At 43.9% G+C, this 19,914-nt stretch overlaps 3 protein-coding genes across 3 annotated transcripts; all 3 read left to right on the top strand.

Annotated features, from left to right (window-relative positions):
* The first annotated feature begins 4,132 nt into the window (after positions 1–4,132).
* LOC123498699 (cuticle protein AM1274-like) lies at positions 4,133–5,616 on the top strand. Its single transcript, XM_045246055.1, has 3 exons — positions 4,133–4,290; positions 4,496–4,695; positions 4,876–5,616. The coding sequence occupies exons 1-3, from the start codon at positions 4,282–4,284 to the stop codon at positions 5,072–5,074; spliced, it is 408 nt and encodes a 135-aa protein (XP_045101990.1). The 5' UTR covers positions 4,133–4,281; the 3' UTR covers positions 5,075–5,616.
* Positions 5,617–13,305: 7,689 nt separating this feature from the next.
* On the top strand, positions 13,306–14,679 carry LOC123498700. Its single transcript, XM_045246056.1, has 3 exons — positions 13,306–13,495; positions 14,016–14,239; positions 14,360–14,679. Exons 1-3 carry the CDS (start codon positions 13,487–13,489, stop codon positions 14,637–14,639), a joined length of 513 nt encoding a protein of 170 aa, XP_045101991.1. The 5' UTR covers positions 13,306–13,486; the 3' UTR covers positions 14,640–14,679.
* Positions 14,680–18,030: 3,351 nt separating this feature from the next.
* On the top strand, positions 18,031–19,187 carry LOC123498606 (cuticle protein AM1199-like). Its single transcript, XM_045245875.1, has 3 exons — positions 18,031–18,168; positions 18,526–18,749; positions 18,870–19,187. Exons 1-3 carry the CDS (start codon positions 18,160–18,162, stop codon positions 19,024–19,026), a joined length of 390 nt encoding a protein of 129 aa, XP_045101810.1. The 5' UTR covers positions 18,031–18,159; the 3' UTR covers positions 19,027–19,187.
* The last annotated feature ends 727 nt before the right edge of the window (positions 19,188–19,914 follow it).

Here is a 19,914-nt window from a genome sequence, read left to right as displayed (position 1 = left end):
ATGGTTAACTACTCTGGAAAACTCTGGAATATGTTGTAAAAAGGATTTAATGACCGCCCTTCCCCACACACACACACACACACACACACACACACACACACACACACACACACACACACACACACACACACAGCTCAGGGATAAAGCAGTGACTGTCCCCCTTTGAGCACATAAACAGCGTGTGATCGTGGCACGTGACTGTGACGGTGACTGTGACGGCGATACTCTTACGTAGGTAATGCTGTGTCGGTTCCAGCTCTCCCCAGGTGGGCAATAGCTGGTGATCACGATTGCAACACGTGATACTCAAAACTGAAGTGAGTTTTACACACACACACACACACACACACACACACACACACACACACACACACACACACACACACACACACACACACAAATGAGCAGCACAAGAGATTTTTCCCTGGATAAAACAGGTTATGGCGATAGGAGAGAGAGAGAGAGAGAGAGAGAGAGAGAGAGAGAGAGAGAGAGAGAGAGAGAGAGAGAGAGAGAGAGAGAGAGAGAGAGAGGTGGCTGGCATAATAATCCCTCTCTTTTCCTCTTCTTCCCTTCCTTTCTCATCTATTCTTATTCCTTCAGTATCTCTTCCCTTCTCTTTCCTTTCATCTCTCCCAGTCTCCTCTTCCTTTCATCCTCTCACCACTAACATTAGCCCTCAACACCTGTCCTAGCCCACCACGTCCTTCCCACCTGTCCTCCTCCTCCTCCTCCTCCTGCTCTTCTCAGCCCTCACCTCCAGTCACAGGGCAAGCAATCCCTTCACCTCCAAGCAGCACCTTTGCCCTCCCTCGCCGCCTCGCGTGTGTTGCTAAACATGAGTGTCTGGCGAGAACATTTTTTCTTGTTACCGTTGTTTGGTTGTATGTCTGAGTGTCTTGTACCTTTTTTTTTCAATTTTTTCTTTCTGTCGCTTTTTTTTTATTTGTATGCAGGATTTTGTTTGCTTTTGCTTTATTTTTTTCATTTTCTTATTTCTTATTCGTGTGACTTGGTTAGTTTTGTTGTTGTCTTTATTTTTTTTTTCGTTTTTTTGTTTTTGTTTTTTTTTTTTTTGTTGGTTTAGTTAGTGGTAGTTATTTTTTTTTTCCTGTTGGTGCTTCCTCCTCTTACGCCTTTCTTTCCTTTCCCTTTTCTCTTTCTTTTTTTTTCAAAGTCTCGTATTTGTATATATTACTCCTCGTTTTCTTAGTTTAATTTGTTTCTGCTTTTATCTCCTTCCAATTTATTTTTCCTGTTTGTTCAATAATGTCTGACCTTAACCTTTCTTTCTTTCTTTCTTTATTTTCATTTCTTCTTCTCTTATTTCATTCTTGCACTTTTTTGTTTTCATATTTCTTCTTGTCTATATTTTTACCTCATTCTTGTATTTTTCTTTTCGACATTTATTTGTATTTTACACGTACTTTTTTATGAGTGAAGACGAGGGGAAGAGAAGAAGATAGGTGAAAACTCCTTGTTCCATCTATTTCAATGTCTTCCTATTTTCTTTACATTTGCCATCTTCTTCCTGTTAGCTTATACTTTGGTTCCCCGTCTCTTCTTCTTTATTTATTTTTTTCGTTTCTTATTCTTCACTTTTAAGTTGGTTTTATTGCATTACTCATGTTTTCCTTCCCCTTTTTCATTTTCCGCTTGTTTTTAATTTTAACTCTTACTCACGTCACGCTAGGGGAAAGATGAGGAATGTGTGTGTGTGTGTGTGTGTGTGTGTGTGTGTGTGTGTGTGTGTGTGTGTGTGTGTGTGTGTGTGTGTGTGTGTGTGTGTGTGTGTGTGTGTGTGTGTGTGTGTGTGTGTGTGTAAGTGTGCATGTATGTATGTATGTATGTACGTTTAAATCAGATGAAGATGAAACAAGATACAAAAGCAAACTCAAGAAGAAAAAAGGACTCGCTAACTTTCCTTTTCTTCAGTCCCTCTAATATAATAAAAAATAAAAATGAATAAATAAATAAATAAAGAAAAAGCAAGGAAATTTGTACGATCTGCTTATGTGTACTTTGCTGTCTGTCTGTCTGTCTGTCTGGGCCAAGCTAATCCACGAATTTCATCAGCCCGCCATGAAGCAGATTTAGCGGCGTGTCATAGCTGAGCGGACGTTGTTGTGCTCCCAGCGTTGCTTCATCCACGCCCTCACAAACACTCGTCTCTGGAAACTTGAGCACCTCCTGACTTTCACCGCCAACGCCCACACCCCGCCACCGCCACCACCAGATTGACTTGATTAATGAATGTAGTCAAATCAAACGAGCCAAGGGGAGGGTCAGCTTCAGTCAAACCATTGCAACTATAAATCAGTTTTACAAGATAGTACTTAGTGAAATTACTTGCACACGCACAAGCACACGCACATACACACACACACACACACACACACACACACACACACACACACACACACACACACACACACACAAGCATACATTCTGGCAGGCACGCACGGGTACAGACACATATAAGTAATAATGTCCTGTAGCGGAATGTGGTCACTGCATCCCACGCGCCATTTTCATCAGGCGCAACACACACACACACACACACACACACACACACACACACACACACACACACACACACACACCAACGACCTCCTTCCATGGTGAATATAGCCATAATCTATTGTATACTGCATGTCGTTTTAGGCCATGGGCGGCAACTATCATTATGAATATTATCACTAGTATTACTATTATTATTATTATTATTTTTTTTTTTTTTACTATTATCATTATTATTGTTGTTGTTGTTTTATTGTTTTTGTCGTTATTGTTGTTACCATTATCATCATTATCATCATTACCGTTGTAGTTGGGGCTGTTATGGTGGTTGTTATTCTTGATGTTGATGTTGTTGTTGCGGTGGTGGTGGTGGTGGTGGTGGTGGTGGTGGTGTTATCGCTACTATCATTACTGTTGTCATTACGATTGTCCCCGTCACCAGGATCAGTACAAGGTGTTCTCCAGCCTGCGGGCGATGAGTAGCGGCAGGCGGCGGCGGGTGGCACGGGGCCTGGGAACCGGACGCCCCAGCTCGCCTGTGATGCTGCAACTTTCGCTTTCCTTCACCTCGGTGGAGGGACGACGGCCTCCAGCAGGCGCGGGTCAGCCTACTTGGGTCCCGCTGTGGTATGTAGACAACGACTTGTTTTTATGTACCTTGTCAGGGAGCAGGTGGATCTTCCGCATGATGTTCTTCTTTCACTTTCAATTGGAGACTTATTACTACCTTCACAGGCCTTGAGTCCTTGAGTCTCCCCGTCGAAGGGCGTGTCTGGCGGAGCTGTGGGAACGGTGTACGCTCCCCACAGCAATATGTACTTTGCTGTGATGGACGTCCTTTTTTCCTCATTGAAATCCCGTTACAGCGCCGCTAGACGTGCTTTACACACAAACAGTGGGCGGCAATCAAAAAAGACCCGTGTTTTGGGACCCATAACACACCCTCATGACTATTTAACTAACCACACCAGGGACGCCAGTTCAGGGACGAAGCACCCAAACCCTTCCTACACCAGCCCTTAATGAGACGTTATGTGAGGCCAAGTGAAGGTGAAAAGGACCACTACACCCTACAAAGAACACTACACACTACACCCTACACCCTACACCCCAGCCTTCCTACACCTTCCATCTCTCCGCTCCTAATAAACACGGCCCAAGGTTTTAAGAGAGCATTCATGGTATACGCTGCTTGCCAAGTGTTACTGGGTTCAGATGAGAGAAAAAAAGAACGCCTTGTACTTTTTTCCGAGCTTAGGAGAGAGAGAGAGAGAGAGAGAGAGAGAGAGAGAGAGAGAGAGAGAGAGAGAGAGAGAGAGAGAGAGGCAAACAGACAGACGGATACATATATAGACAGAGAGACAAACAGACAGATACACACAAAAAAAAACAGACAAACAACAAGACAAACAAAGAAAAATACTAAACAAACAAGGAAAACAGACGCAGCGGACAGACGGGCGGAAACAAGCACGTATCATACAGTCAGACAAACAGACAGACAGCCAGGCATTTCCCAACGGTACATGTCCATCACGCGAGTCTATCAGCGTGGGCACCACCGGCCCCTTCACTACCAACCACCATAGGAATCACCTTCCACCTGGTCTGGCGGCTCGAGGGGAAGGATGTGAGCGACCTTGGGAGCATAGCGCCACAAGAAGTAAGTCTCGTGAAGGCGAACCACGTTCCTGGACGCCGTATAAAAGGCGCATCTTCATCTTCTGAGGACAATCCGCTCACCTCCTCCACACCGACAACATGAAGCTCGTGAGTAGCGCGGCTCACTACAAACTAATATAGTGTAGACTCACAATGCGATACTTCTGCCCCTTACTTCCCGTCACAGAGAAGCAATCAGTACTATCAGATAACTATCAAAACAATTGTTCTTTTGTTTTCGCTCAAATTACTTTCCTATCTGGCCATTAGTACGACAAACAGAACGTAAGTGACACTCCTCTCATCTCCCCAGGTCATCCTCGCCTGCCTGGCCGCCGTCGCCCTCGCCCGCCCCCAGTCAAACCCCGACCAAATCGACATCCTCAGGCAGGAGACTGTTGACAACGGTGACGGAAACTTCAACTACCTGTTCGAGACCGAGAATGGCATCTACAAGGAGGTGGTTGGCAGCCCATCAGCCAACGGCGCCCAGGCCATGAGGGGATCCTACAGGTGAGCTATATTCCCACACTCTTCCGTTTCAAGGTACTACTTCAGTCATTTCCAGCGATATATTTGTGCAGATATTTCTAAAAAATCAACACCTACTGACTCTATTGGCAATGAAGTCAAATAGAAAGTACTGACACCCACTGCCGAGGTGACAATCCTTTACGCCACTCTGATTCCCAGGTTCCCCCTCGATGATGGCTCCATCGTTGAGGTCACCTTCACCGCTGACGAGAACGGTTTCCTGCCCGTGTCTGACGCCATCCCCACCCCCCACCCTCTCCCCGCTCACGTGATCGAGACTCTCGCCCTCGTCGACGAGCTGGTGAGACAGGGCGCCACTTGGGACGATCAGGGAAGGAGAATCACCCGCAGGAAGTAAACATCTCACATATAAAACTCGCGGGATGATCATCCGCTTCGACCCCTCCCCGCTGAGTGCCTGCCCTGCTAGGGTCTGTGAGCAGGAGAAGTGAAAGTTAATGTCGAGTGCTGAGTGGCCCTACACTGTACACGGACACTTCGCTGTCGCTGTCGATGCTCGACATCTTCAAGGAACACACGACACCCACGACACACGGCGACACCACTCACACTCCTCCCGGGTGCTGTTCCTTTCCCCACCACCATCACCACCACCACGCCTGCCTACACACACCTCCACACAGGTGCTTGCCCTATCTACATCTCACACTTACACACTTTACACTCAAGAGCTTTACTTTCTTTTTTCTAACTTCACTTCCAACCACGTGGCCACCCCCGCAGGGCACGTCACAGCCCACACGGACTCCTCTAGACATTCCAACGTGCCACGCTTGTACATAAGTAAGATCTGAAGCTTCGGGGCTCCAACCAGCATCCCTGAGCACTGGACACAATCCAATGCTTGTCATCTCTTTATAATAAATACGCCGCAATCAATACTCTGAGTATTCCTCTCCTGTGTTACAAATGTCCTGTCTCCTTCCACAGGCCAAAACAAATATATCATTTATGAGGATGTAATAAAACACCGTCTGGGAAAGCTGCTCACGAGGGTAACGAGCTGCGAGATGTTCAGTTTGAGCATCACACCAACACTTACAATGCTCCAGTACGTAACAAGACGAGAAGATCAATATATAGACAAGTAAACAGATAAATAAACAGACAAATCAAACACACTGATATTCCATTTTCTACAACAATGCCATACCCTTCCTACACACACACACACACACACACACACACACACACACACACACACACACACTGAAGAAATAAAAAAAGAAAACGGGAAAACTACAAATCTAACAAGGTAAAAAAATAAATAAAACCAAGAAAAAGTGAGCATATTCTCTCATCATCATCATCATCATCACCATCATCATCATCATCATCACCCAAGAGTTCTCATCATTGGTGCACTCCGCCACTGACTGCTGCGTGAAGTGTCCCACATACTTATGACTCTGGGAAGCTGAGACAAGTGAGCAGCGCGTGGCTAGAGTATTGCAATATGTTAAGTGTGAGTGGTGCGTTAATAGAGGAACAGGAAACCCTCATGTATATCTCTCTCTCTCTCTCTCTCTCTCTCTCTCTCTCTGCGCGACAGCTTAACCAGTCATTTAGTCACTCACTTGCCCAATCATCGCCTCTCTCACTCTCACAGTCAACCAATCACAGCCTCTTCCACTCTCACAGTCAACCAATCACAGCCTCTCTCACTCTCACGGTCAACCAATCACAGCCTCTCCCACTCTCACGGTCAAAACAAGACTCACTCTCACCCAATCACACATTCACTAACCGGTTACTTCCCTCTCTCTCTCTCTCTCTCTCTCTCTCTCTCTCTCTCTCTGGTAAAGAAAATAAAATTGAAATCATGAAAAACTGTAAGTAGAAAACGTGAATAAATTAAAAAGAGTTACAGAGTGAAAAACGAATAATAATTAAGAACAAAAAGAAAAGGGAAAAAGAATTAGGAAAAACAAGAAACAGGAAGAGCAAGAATCAAAAAGTAATTAACCATGAAGGAAAAACGAAAAAAAAAAAAAGAAATGGAAATTCGAGGTGTGTATCTGACTGACTGACTGACTGACTGACTGACCCAATGACTGACTGACTGACTGACTTAAAGCAACAGGACAAATAAATCAACTACAAAACCAGCAAAAAACGACACATAAGAGCATGCAAGAACAAAAATTCAAAACAACCTAAAACAAAACAAGAGAGGATTAAATAACGGTACAGTCCTGCGCCTACCAGCCCACCAGCCCACCAGCCACCCAGCCTACCAGCCCACCAGCCAACCCTCCTGACGGGGCGAGGGTGGGAGGTCAGAGGTGTCTTTCCCAGGACATCCTCAGAGGCCCCGTTGTCTGAAGGTAAACGCCGCGTGGAGAAGAACGCAAAAATAACCGGTAGGGAGTCTTCGTTGTCACTTACACGTAGTACTTGGAATGGTGTCTGTATTGTAATGGGATGTGTATGTATTGCTAAGTATTAATATTGATCGCCTTTTATTTAGAGCTGTGTTTTTCTTCCTCTCTATGTAGGAGAGGCACCGGGGAAGGGTAACTATAATAAATACACACTGAAATGCCAGTCCCCGAATAAAGTCGACAATGCTAGTAAAAAAAAAAAGGGGGGGTTGATAAGTGTTTTTAATCGTACCTCTTGAATGAGTGCAAGTCATAGCAAGAGAGGTGTTTTATTCCTCTTTCTGTAGGAGATACACCGGGCAAAGGGTAACTATGATAAAGAAACACACATTGAGATGTTACTCCCTGAATAGAGTCGAAAGTACTAGTCAAAAAAAAAAAAAAAAAAAAAAAAAAAAAAAGGTAAGTGTTTTGAATCCTACCTCTTGAAAAAGTGCGAGGTGGAAACAAGCAAGGAGTTCCAGAGTTAGTTATTCCAGTAGTCTACCGTCATTGCAGCGTCCCTCAGCGATGAAGAAAATAATCAATCAATCAGTAAGTTAATCAGTCTTTTTATCTATCAGTCTGGCAGTTAATCAGTCTTCTCAGCTCCTATATCCATTTTAGTATTCAATTCCTTATGAAGAAAACCAAAATGAGAAAAGGAGATCATGTCCAGAAAAGGAATATATCACAAAAGAGAACTGTTAAATATCCTACACGTGTTGAATTTCTCGTCCCTATTCGTTTTCATATTCGTCTTCATGAACATACTTCCAATCACTTGTGCCAGTCTGGTGTTCTGCTGACGTCTTCACTGCAGGGGTTCCATTAGCGACGTCATAAATTTTTTCCTCCCATCATTTAATGTCCTTTTAATTTTATATCTTGATACCGAATATCTATCTATCTATATACCTAGTTATTTATTTACTTATAAGGAACACATCTATATATTTTTCTAACTTGATACGGCACTACTGGATAACAAGAGGTAACAAGGAGGTGAAAATGATAAGAGAAAAAAGGAATAACTGGCCACTTACAGCTTGCCTTGTGTGCAGCACGAGTGTTCTTATAACCTGACGTATCAATCTGTCGCTGGCCCAGACAGTAACCTAATCACCTTGGTAAGAGGAAAAAAAAATAACACGGCGAGGAAATAAATAAAGGTAAGAAAATAAAAGAGACGAAAACCAGTGTGTGTGTGTGTGTGTGTGTGTGTGTGTGTGTGTGTGTGTGTGTGTGTGTGTGTGTGTGTGTGTGTGTGTGTGTGTGTGTGTGTGTGTGTGTGTGTGTGTGTGTGTGTGTGGTGAGAGGAAGCACAAGATGAACCTTTAACACATCACATAAATATCTGGTCTTGCATTCTTCAGTGCGAGGAGGAAAACATAAGCCAAAACGTGACAACAATAAAGTACTTGTTTCATCTTGTCTCTAGCCTCCACCGTACCCAGCACACTCTTGCCTCGTAGCAGCGGAGAAGACGGAGTGACAGAGAAGCGAACCTGAGTATCTGCAACTACTGATTCCTCGCGCGCTTTGAGAGAGACAAGGGAGACAGACAACGTGCGTGCATGGAGGAGTGTCAAGGATTCTGCCGCCGCCTCGCTCCCATATGGTACACGTAGTCGCTTCTTCCCGCTGTGCCCTTCCACCCTCGCTCCCTCGCACCTCTGCACCTCATTCTTCTCGTCCTGGCTTGTGACGGATGGCGACCAGGTACATGCCAGGCTCTTGTACGTGGGAATGGAAAACGTGACCTCTCCTTCACACTGTCTTCAGGTCTCGTGTTGTCCTATTCATAATGTAGCTCTTCCAACTCTTCTTTCGTTCATCTTTATTGGTTTATTTTTGTCTATTTACTTTTGTTGTTGTTGTTGTTGGTGGTGGTGGTGTCGCTTTTGTTGTTTGTTTGGTTGTTGTTGTTATTGTTGTTGTTGTTGTTATTGCTGTTATTGTTGTTATTATTATTGTTGTTTTTATGATTGTCGTCACTCTAGTTACCATTACTACTATCATCATTCATGTGAAGGGTCAGTCAGTCTGGCCACACACTACGTACACAATGGGTTGACAGAACAGCATAGTTGGTCTCTCTGCCCGTCATTAAAGGCAACGTGAAGTAGCGGAGAGAGGAGACTGGACTTCCCTCGCCTGGATTTTCATTCTCATAACAAAACATCATCGGAAATTTTGCTAAATAACAATGGCGGCAATAATGACAAGAAAGTCAACAAGAAGAAATATCAATAATTATAATAGTAACAATATTACAATCATTATTATTATTATTATTATTATTATTATTATTATTATTATTAATATCATTATTATTATTACCATTATGATTGTTATGGATATTGGTAGCGGTAACCTAAGCAAAAAAAAAAAAAAAAAAGCAAAAAAAAAAAAAAAAAACAGCTCTTCCCTTTATCATTTATTCTCCAACTACTCCTGAAGCTTTACATTTTTTATGACATTTAGCAAAGTAATAATCTTTTCTTTTTTACTTTAAATTTCGTAAAGAGAGTTCTGACTTGTCGGCATTTCCTCTGCACATATTCCCTTCCTATAGGACAACACCTCATGGCATTAGTAACTGTAGGTTCCTCAGCCAACTCTCACTCCTATTTTTCAAGACGCTTCATTCCTGCCTCCTTCTCACACCCTCTCAAAATGCCTTCACACAAAGATCCCCTTTCCACAAAATGCTTTATCAGTGAAGGCAACACCAACTCTACTAGTCTCCTTAACTCTTACACCTCACACTCTTGGTCTTCCCCTCAACTCACATTCCCTTTCATCTCATAATCCTATCAACACACACTCACTACCTTCTTGTCTTCCTTTCAGCTAATACACTTGCTATCTTCTTGTCTTGATCAACTCACAAACACAAACACTATCTTCTTGCCTCGATCAACTCACAAACACAAACACTATCTTCTTGCCTCGATCAACTCACAAACACAAACACTATCTTCTTGTCTAGACCAACACACACACACACACGCACTACTTTTTTGTATCGACCAACTCACAAACACACACTACCTTCTTGCCTCTCGATCAGTTAACACACTCTCAACCTCTCGACTAACTCACACACTTGTTACCTTCTTGTCCTCCTCTCAGCTAACACAAACTAAACCTCCTTCAATTCCTTCTCACTTCATCCTAATTTTGACGCAACGTAGGAAATCCCTCTCCATCTGCCAGTGTTCCAGGAAGCGAGGCATGAAGCAGGGCAGATCCATCACCTTCCCTGAGAAATATTGAAGTGGCGGTGTTGGTGCTGGTGATGAAATTAAACACTTGGAAGGCACATTATTTCTTGAGCCACTTTAGTACTGGAAGACACTTGTATCATGAATTTGTTGGTGTGATTAGACGATTTTATTGACATTAGGAAGGGTTTACTTAGGTCAGAAGATTAATAGCTAAAGTCTTCACTATCTTAATCCCCACACAAGTTTGTAAAGCTATATTAAATCACTAAATAATAAGCAGAATAAATATGAAAAATGTGTCCTGGTACTGAAGGGGTTAAGAATACTGTACAAATAGAGTGAATAAAAGTGAAATAGAGAAAAACAGGCAAGGAAGAGTGATAAAGTGTGATGAACAGCATGAAGAAGAGTGAAAGTAAAATGAAACTGAAATAAACAGATGATGTAGAGTGATGAATCAATGCACAATAAAGTAGGAAAGAGATAATGATACAGAGTTGCCGCCGTGGTATAGTAGAACCATGAGTGCTTTGCGGTCCGAGGGGGTCTCCAAACGCACGGGTTCGAATCCTGTCCAAGGTCCGAGTGTAGGTTGGGCTACCTCACGGTTTCCTAGAGGGTGGGCTTTGAGACAGGAGGTACCCCAAAAAGTATCCCCTTTAGCCCATAAATTCCCGTGAAAAGCCCACATGGTATAAAAAAAAGAGATAATTACGACACAAGAACGACAGAATCATGATGAGAGAAAACGCTCTTCCAGATGATACATAAATTACACAGGCGGGCGATAAAGAAGGGAAATTACGATGAAGATAAGGAAATAATGGAAGTCAAAGGAACAATTCAGGGAAGGGTGATAAATCCAAAAGGTTAAAAGAAACAACCCAGACATGTGATGATAAATCCGCACCAGCGACTCAAACGTGACGGAAAAGGACACGACGCCAGGTAAATATATTGCAGGTGAAAGGAAAATCGTATGCGTAGCTATGATGAATAAATGCAAGGCAGGCAAAGGTCACGGATATACGAAAGAAACAGAAGAAAAAGGGCAAGAGCAAGAATAAAAACAATGAAGAAAAAAAAAAAGACAATATCAAATCTAAATGAAAAAAATAATCAAGAAATAATCAATAGTAAAAAGTAATATAAAATGGAATAATAAAAAGGAAAAGTGAGTTAAATGGAACTACACTACACTACAGTAATCTCTTCACACCAGTGCCAATATTTCAACACATTTACACTTCTTTACAATTGAAGCACCTTAACAAGTATAGTTTTATTACCTTAATTCATCACATTTCATTCACTTCATTCCCGTCAAGACCGTCACAGGGCCGCACACCAATACTGACCCAAGAAGTGAAAGGCAAGTGTTCGCATTCACCAATTGTCATAAGAAGAAACTAAAATGAACGATGTCAACACTTGTTCCCTCCTGTGTCATGAACTACCACGGAGAGAAGAAATGGCCATGAGAAAGAACACATAACAACAATAACAACAATAATAACAACAACAACAACAACAACAACAACAACAACAACAGTAATAACAGCAGTAGCATCTCCGTCTTTGCGCTTTCATGGGAAAATTTCAAATACATAAAACTAATAAAAACAAATTCTTTCCCATTGTGTTTCCTTGTGTTTGTGGGGGAAGGGGAGGCGGAAGGGGTGAGAGGACGAGGGAAGAGAGGGCAGCAGACACGTCCAGTTCCTGTCCAGCGCACCGCTTCCCTTATGACCTCACGCCAGTCGGCCTTTTCTGTTTGCCAAGGTATATTCCTTCAACAACAACAACAAAAACAACAAAACAACAACAACAACAACAACAACAACAACAACAACAACAACAACAAAAACAACAACAACAACAACAACAGCAGGATTCTTCTGGACATTTTATGATGGACTCGTGAAGAAGCTGCGAAATCAATAATCTTTTGTTTGTTCGAGTTTTATTGATACTTATATGTTCATTTTGAAGTTTGTTGGCAGCTTCTCTTGTTTGTCATTCCAGAAATATGGACAAATCAGGTAAGAAATCTTGCAGTTTTGCTTTTACTCATTCACAATATTTGTTTCCTTTTCGGAATTCAATATTTAAAGAAACATTACAAATTATAGTTTTCCAGGAACGAGTTTTATTCCTCCTTTCTTATGATAAACTGATTACCACCTTAGAGGAAAACTTGTCATTCATTCCACTCCTTAATTCATTCCTAAAACTAGTTCCTTTTGCTTTCGCATGCCAGCATATGCAAAGTGTGGAAAGTGGTACTGGCGGTGAAGATTCAGCAGACCCTGAGGTCCTGCAGAAGAGGAGCAAACCAGTGCCGCTCACAAACAACACATGGAAAGAAAGGAAGCCTGACATTCCGCCACGTTTAACAATAATATGCATTTAAACACATTTCCCTGCTCACCATGAGTAGCACAGCGCCGCGTGACCAGCGCTGAGGGATGTCCTGTGAGAGAAGGTTCCGGCGGCCATTGCTTCACATTGACGAGATAATTGAGGCTCATTTCACCTTCACTTCCCAGACAAAAATCCAGGAAAGGACATAAAAGACACGAGGCCTCATGGCTTCTATTGATTGATTTTAAGACAGCTTTTATAAACCATATTATTATCATGATCATTTTATCATCATTACTATTATTTTATTATTATCATTATTATTACTTATTATTATTATTATTATTATTATCATTATTACTTATAATCATTACTAATATTAAAAGTAGTATTACTACTATAGTATGAGTATTATCATCACTTGGGGCATCATTTTACCTATTTATCTTTTACTTTCATCAAGAGTTTCTTTATCATCAATATATCACCAAGTCATTCAGTACAATTAGCATCGGCACTCAGCCTGAAGAGAACAAATGACACCACGTCTTCCCTGCAGCTTGACCGCCCTGCTCCCGGGGCGTGAAGGCGAGGCGTGCAGGGGGAAGCGCTCCTGAGGTGACGGGGCAAGAGGTCACCAAGAGGCATCATGAAACTTGTTCTGTTTTAATCAGGGCCTTGGGACGCTCCAGAAAGGTGAGCAGGAAGGCGAAGACACGCCTCCCCCGCGTGTATAAATGCAGCTGCGATCGATTGTCTGACAGAATCAGCTCACCACCGCCTCTCAACATGCAGCTCGTGAGTATACACCAGGGACGCCTCTCCCTACACGGTGACTTGTCCTCAAGTCCCTGCCACTCACCACGACACACTAATGTGAACACATACAGCAGGGGACGCCTCTCCCTACACGGTGACTTGTCCTCAAGTACATGCCACTCACCACGACACACTAATGTGAACACATACAGCAGGGGACACCTCTCCCTACACGGTGACTTGTCCTCAAGTCCCTGCCACTCACCATGACACACTAATGTGAACACATACAGCAGGGGACGCCTCTCCCTACACGGTGACTTGTCCTCAAGTACATGCCACTCACCACGACACACTAATGTGAAAACATACAGCAAAGGACACCTCTCCTCACACGCCTCTCCCTACACGGTGACTTGTCCTCAAGTCGCTGCCACACACTAATGTGAGCACGCTGGGCGACTCTCTTCATTCCGGGCTGTCCCCTACCGGCCAGCCCTCCAGACACTGCACTGGAAACCTCTTCAACCACTAACACTCATTTCTGTCGCTCCTACAGGCTCTCCTCGTGTGCCTGGCGGCCGCCGCCACTGCCGCCCCGCAGTTCGGACGCTTCTGGCGTCCTTACTACGACGGCAAGCACATCGCCATCCTGTCGCAGTCTCAGGAGGGTCCTGATGGACCCAGGTTCCGCTACGCGTTCCAGACGGAGAACGGCATCAACGTGCAGGCGAGGGGCACTCCTGGATCCAAGGGCCAGAGCAACATCGACGGCAGCTTCAGGTGAGTCACGTGTACACGGAAGGGGTTGTCACTACCTCACCATCAGGTGTTCCGACACTCCTGCCGCTGCTGCTGCTGCTGCTCCAGCCTCGCTCAGCCCAACCTTCTCCCTCATTCCAGCTTCCCTTCCCTGAGGGAGGCACCGGCAGTGTCACCTACGTGGCTGACGAAAATGGCTACCGCCCAGAGTCCCCGCTCATCCCCACGCCTCACCCGCTCCCCGCCCACGCCATCGAGCAGATCCGCTTCGCCGAGAGCCAGCGCAGGTTTGGCTGAGGCGCCTTCCCACTGCCGATCCCGTCCACGCCCCGACGCGCACTCTGACGAACACCGGTTACGAACATCTGGTTACGATGACCACGAATCACTCATCAGAAAGTGTCCAGCCAGGATAACCTAACCAGACATATCGTCAGACTAATAAAGACAGAGCAGATCAATGCTGGTGCTTCCTTCCTTCCCTACACGTCTTGATCCGTTTATACCGTCTATTCTTTTTTTGTGCAAGGAAACTGGCCAAGGGCAACTCCCCAAACAAAAAGTCACACTTGATTGCCAGCTCTCTTAAAGATTAATAGAATTAGCCAAAAATCTGGGACAAAATTAATGTCTTGAAACCTCCCTCTCAAAAGAATTCATTTCGTAGGAAGGTGGAAATACAGAAGCAGGCAGGGAGTTTCAGAGTTTACCAGAGAAAGGTCTGAATAATTGAGAGCACTGGTTAACTCTTGTATTAGCGAGTTGGACAGAATAGGGGTGAGAGGAAGAAGAAACCCATGTGGAGAGAGGCCACAGGAAGAGTTAGTATGGAAATATCTGTACAAAATAGTTAGAGATTCAACATTCCGACGGTGAGAAAGGGCAGGAGACAGTCAGTCAGAGTCATATTCCTATCCCCACTCTCACCACCACCACCACCATCGCACAAGAGACAGTGTCACCCCTGCATTTGCCTGCCTATCAACCCGCGACCCTCCTGAAGGGGCGAGGATGGGAGGTCAGAGGTGCCTTTCCCAGGACATCCTCAGAGTCACCGTTGCCTGAAGGTGAACGCTGCGTGGAAGAGAGTATATTCGTAACCGGTAGAGAACTTTTGCTGTTAATGTGATAATTACCGTGTCTTTGTAGTACTCGGGAACAACAGTAGTATCAGCAGCAGCAATGACAAAGAAAGCGGCAGAATAGTCACTGGTATCATTACTTCTGCTACTATCAATGTTATGGGGACAATAGTAGTAACACCAGCAACAACAACAACAAAAGCGGCAGAATAGTCACTAGTATCATTACTTCTGCTACTATCATTGTTATCTTAACGTATATTTGACCATCACACCTGCTTAGACTCACCAACCAATCACCACGCTCACCTCATTCCCAAGTTCCCTCCGTCTCTCTCTCCCTTCTTTGAAATGCCTTTACATTTCACTGTTCATTATACATTTTTTTTTTTTATGTAAGAGGGAAGACCGGACAAGAGCAACAAAAAAATGATAAAAAAGACCACTAAGGTGCCAGTTCCCAAACACGTAAAAAAAAAAAAAAATAGATAATAATAAGAACGAGACTCCAAGAATGGAAGTAATTTTCTTTATTTTATCTTATTTATTTATTTCTTATCTTATTTATTTATTTATTTTTTATTTTTTTGGTGTGTGTGAAGAAAGTATATGTAGTTAGATGCATGTAGTTGTGTGTGAAGAAAGAGAGTTGCCTTTAGAGAGCAGGCTGTGTTGTGAAACCCAAAGGGAAACGTTCAGTGAGGTCACATCTGGCTTTAATGGCAAGTTCACAGCATCCCATGAACCAGTGCTATTTGACATCGCTGGGAGTAATTATCGCTTCAACAGGTGTCTACTGCCTCCAAAGACTCATCGTTTCCTCACACACACACACACACACACACACACACACACACACACACACACACCTTCATTCTCCTTATTTCCATTCCTCCCTTCATACTTCGAATCTCAAGTTTACGCAATGAAGGATATCCCGCTCGATTCTTCCCTGAGAGTGTTCCAGGAGATGTGGCGAGACGCAGGGCAGATCCATCACCTTTCCTCAGAGTTATTGGAGTGCCCGTCCTGCTTCACTGCCCTCGCGTCTGAGTCTTTCAATCTCCAAGGCGGGGAAAGACACGGACGGGGAAAGACAAGATGCCACGTGTTTGTTCCGGGATGGAAGATGCATAGAAAGCAGAATGTTGTTTTATTACGATTATTATCTCGAATTCAAACACAAGTACAGGTCATGCAAACTAAACTTCAAGGGTGCAGAAAGACTGAATAAGGGTACAGGAAATAATGTTGAATAAGTTGAAATAGAAATAGTCATGGTGAAATTAAATACATACTGACTATAGACTGAAAAGACAGGACACGAAAGCAAATAAAGAAAGTATGAGAGAATAACAGTAAATAAGGTCGGGATGAAGGATAATACACAAATAAAGAAATGGTGGAAAAAAAAAGAGCAGAGGATCAAAGATATAGATTAATGGAAAAAAGAAAATAGAGAACAGGGATACGAAAAAAAAGTAACATCAATTAACGCAGGAATCAACGATTATTACAAGAAAATAAAAACTGTGAGGTTAAAACAACAAAATCAATTAAATAAAAAACAAATCCAACACATTATTACCATCTGTGTTTCCTTATGGTTGCGGGGGACCACCACAGACGTCCACTTCTTGTCAAGCCAGTCCGCTGTTCCTGCTTGCCAAGGTGCGTCTTTTCATACAAAAATTATCCCTCACTTTTTAAGATGGATTCGTGGAGAACCCTCGGACCCCAAAGCACGCATGGATCTAATATTGTTCGTGTTTTACTAAACGATTTTATTTTGATTTTTGTTGACAGCTTCTCTTCTTTATTGTGCCACAAAATTGGAGGAATTTTTCTATTTCCGGTAAAGACTAAAAGCAAACCTCAGTGCAAGATCGACGTTCTTTCCTTGTGCGAGTTTTATTCTTCCTGAGTATCACCAGCCAAACTCATCACTCATTCCTTCATTCGCTTCCAAGAGTGGCGAAGTCTGTGAACACAAGGGAGGTGCTGGTGGCCGTCCCTACACATTAAAGAGGCAATTCAGGCTCACTTCACCTTCAGCTTTCCTGAGAAGCATTCAGGAAGGACATAAGAGACACGAGGACTCATGACTTTCCTTAACTGATTCTAACACTCCTCTTATCATTATTATTATATTATTATTATGACTATTATTATTATTATTATTATTATTATTATTATTATTGTTATTATTATTATTATTACCATCATCATTATTATTATTATTGCTATTATTATTACTATTATTAATAATATTACTATTATTATTACTATTATTAATAATATTACTCTTATTATCATTATAATAATAATAATAATAATAATAATAATAATAATAATAATAATAACAACAATAATAATAATAAACATTATTCTTATTATTATTACTGTTATCATTATCATTATTGATAACACAATTATTGTCATTAATAATATTACTATGACTATTACCATTAGGATCGTCAGTACATCTACCTATCTTTATATTGTCATCAAGTGATTCTTTACCATTATATCATGAAGCGTTATCTCGGTTAAGTCATTGAGCACAATTAGCATCGGCACTCAGCATCAAAAGAGCAAGAACAACTGACACCCACGTCTTCCTTACTGCTTGACCGTCCTGCTCCCGGGGCGTGAAGGCGAGGCGTGCATGGGGGAGCGCTCCTGGGGGTGACGGGGCAAGAGGTCACCAAGAGGCATCATGGAACTTGTTCTGTTTTAATCAGGGCCTTGGGACGCTCCAGAAAGGTGAGCAGGAAGGCGAAGACACGCCTCCCCCGCGTGTATAAATGCAGCTGCGATCGATTGTCTGACAGAATCAGCTCACCACCGCCTCTCAACATGCAGCTCGTGAGTATACACAAGGGACGCCTCTCCCTACACGGTGACTTGTCCTCAAGTCCCTACCACTCACCATGACACACTAATGTGAACACATACAGCAGGGGACGCCTCTCCCTACACGGTGACTTGTCCTCAAGTACATGCCACTCACCACGACACACTGATGTGAACACATACAGCAGGGGACGCCTCTCCTCACACGCCTCTCCCTATACGGTGATTTGTCCTCAAGTCGCTGCCACACACTAATGTGAGCACGCTGGGCGACTCTCCTCATCCCGGGCTGTCCTCTACCGGCCAGCCCTCCAGACACTGCACTGGAACCTCTTCAATCACTAACACTCATTTCTGTCGCTCCTACAGGCTCTCCTCGTGTGCCTGGCGGCCGCCGCCACTGCCGCCCCGCAGTTCGGACGCTTCGGTCGTCCTTACTACGACGGCAAACACATCGCCATCCTGTCGCAGTCTCAGGAGGGTCCTGATGGACCCAGGTTCCGCTACGCGTTCCAGACGGAGAACGGCATCAACGTGCAGGCGCGGGGCACTCCTGGATCCAAGGGCCAGAGCAACATCGACGGCAGCTTCAGGTGAGTCACGTGTACACGGAAGGGGTTGTCACTACCTCACCACCAGGTGTCCCGACACTCCTGCCGCTGCTGCTGCTGTTGCTTAAGCCTCGCTCAGCCCAACCTTCTCCCTCATTCCAGCTTCCCCTTCCCTGAGGGAGGCACCGGCAGTGTCACCTATGTGGCTGACGAGAATGGCTACCGCCCGGATTCCCCGCTCATCCCCACGCCTCACCCACTCCCCGCCCACGCCATCGAACAGATCCGCTTCGCCGAGAGCCAGCGCAGGTTTGGCTGAGGCGCCTTCCCTCTGCCGGTCCCGCCCACGCCCTGAAGCGCACTCTGACGAACACCGGTCCTCATCTGGATACGATAACCACGAGTCACTCATCAGAAAGTGTCCAGCCAGGATAACCTAACCAGACATGTCGTCAGACTAATAAAGACAGAGCAGATCAACGCTGGTGCTTCCTTCCTCCCTCACAAGTCATGTCTTGAGGAGTTACAGTGGTGGTGGTGGTGGTGAATGGTACGGACTCGGTAATCATGTTGTTAGTGATAGACGAAGTGGTGGAGATAGCTGGAAAAAGAAGAGAATGACACTCCATTGTCGCCAACATCAACTACATACGGCACTGCGGTAAGGTTAGGTAAGTGCTGAGTCAATACGGACCTTCAAAAGAAGGTTAGACAAAGTTATGGATTAGGATGATAGGTGGATTTAGGTTGTTCTGTTCACACAGGAACTGCTTGATGTACGCCTGGTGGTCTCTTGCACCTTCCTTAAATTTCTGATGTTCCTATGCTCCTATGGTGGTGGTGGTGACGATAATGCGTACTCAATGAGCCTGGGTCAGCACTGGAAGCAACTCCTCATCACATCCACCACCACCAACCCCGCCACCTTTTACCACCACCACCCAACACTGTCGTACAAAAGACACAATCAGTTTTTGCTAGTCACACAAGTAGAGACTGTAGACTACAAGTAAATTTATTCATTGATTGAATGACTGATATGAAACCACACTTATGACGAAAGAGAGAAGATCAAGTGAAGCGCAACTTCAACTCAACAAATCCATTAATCCATCATACAGACATCAGTGACGGCGTGCTGGCTACACACAGGAACACCACTACACCTTCCACGTCTTGTCAATATAATTATTGAGTCAATTTAGTG

Source organism: Portunus trituberculatus, chromosome 48 (assembly GCF_017591435.1).
Source record: "Portunus trituberculatus isolate SZX2019 chromosome 48, ASM1759143v1, whole genome shotgun sequence".
Taxonomy (NCBI): Eukaryota; Metazoa; Arthropoda; class Malacostraca; order Decapoda; family Portunidae; genus Portunus; species Portunus trituberculatus.
This window is presented reverse-complemented; position numbering and strand designations above follow the sequence as displayed.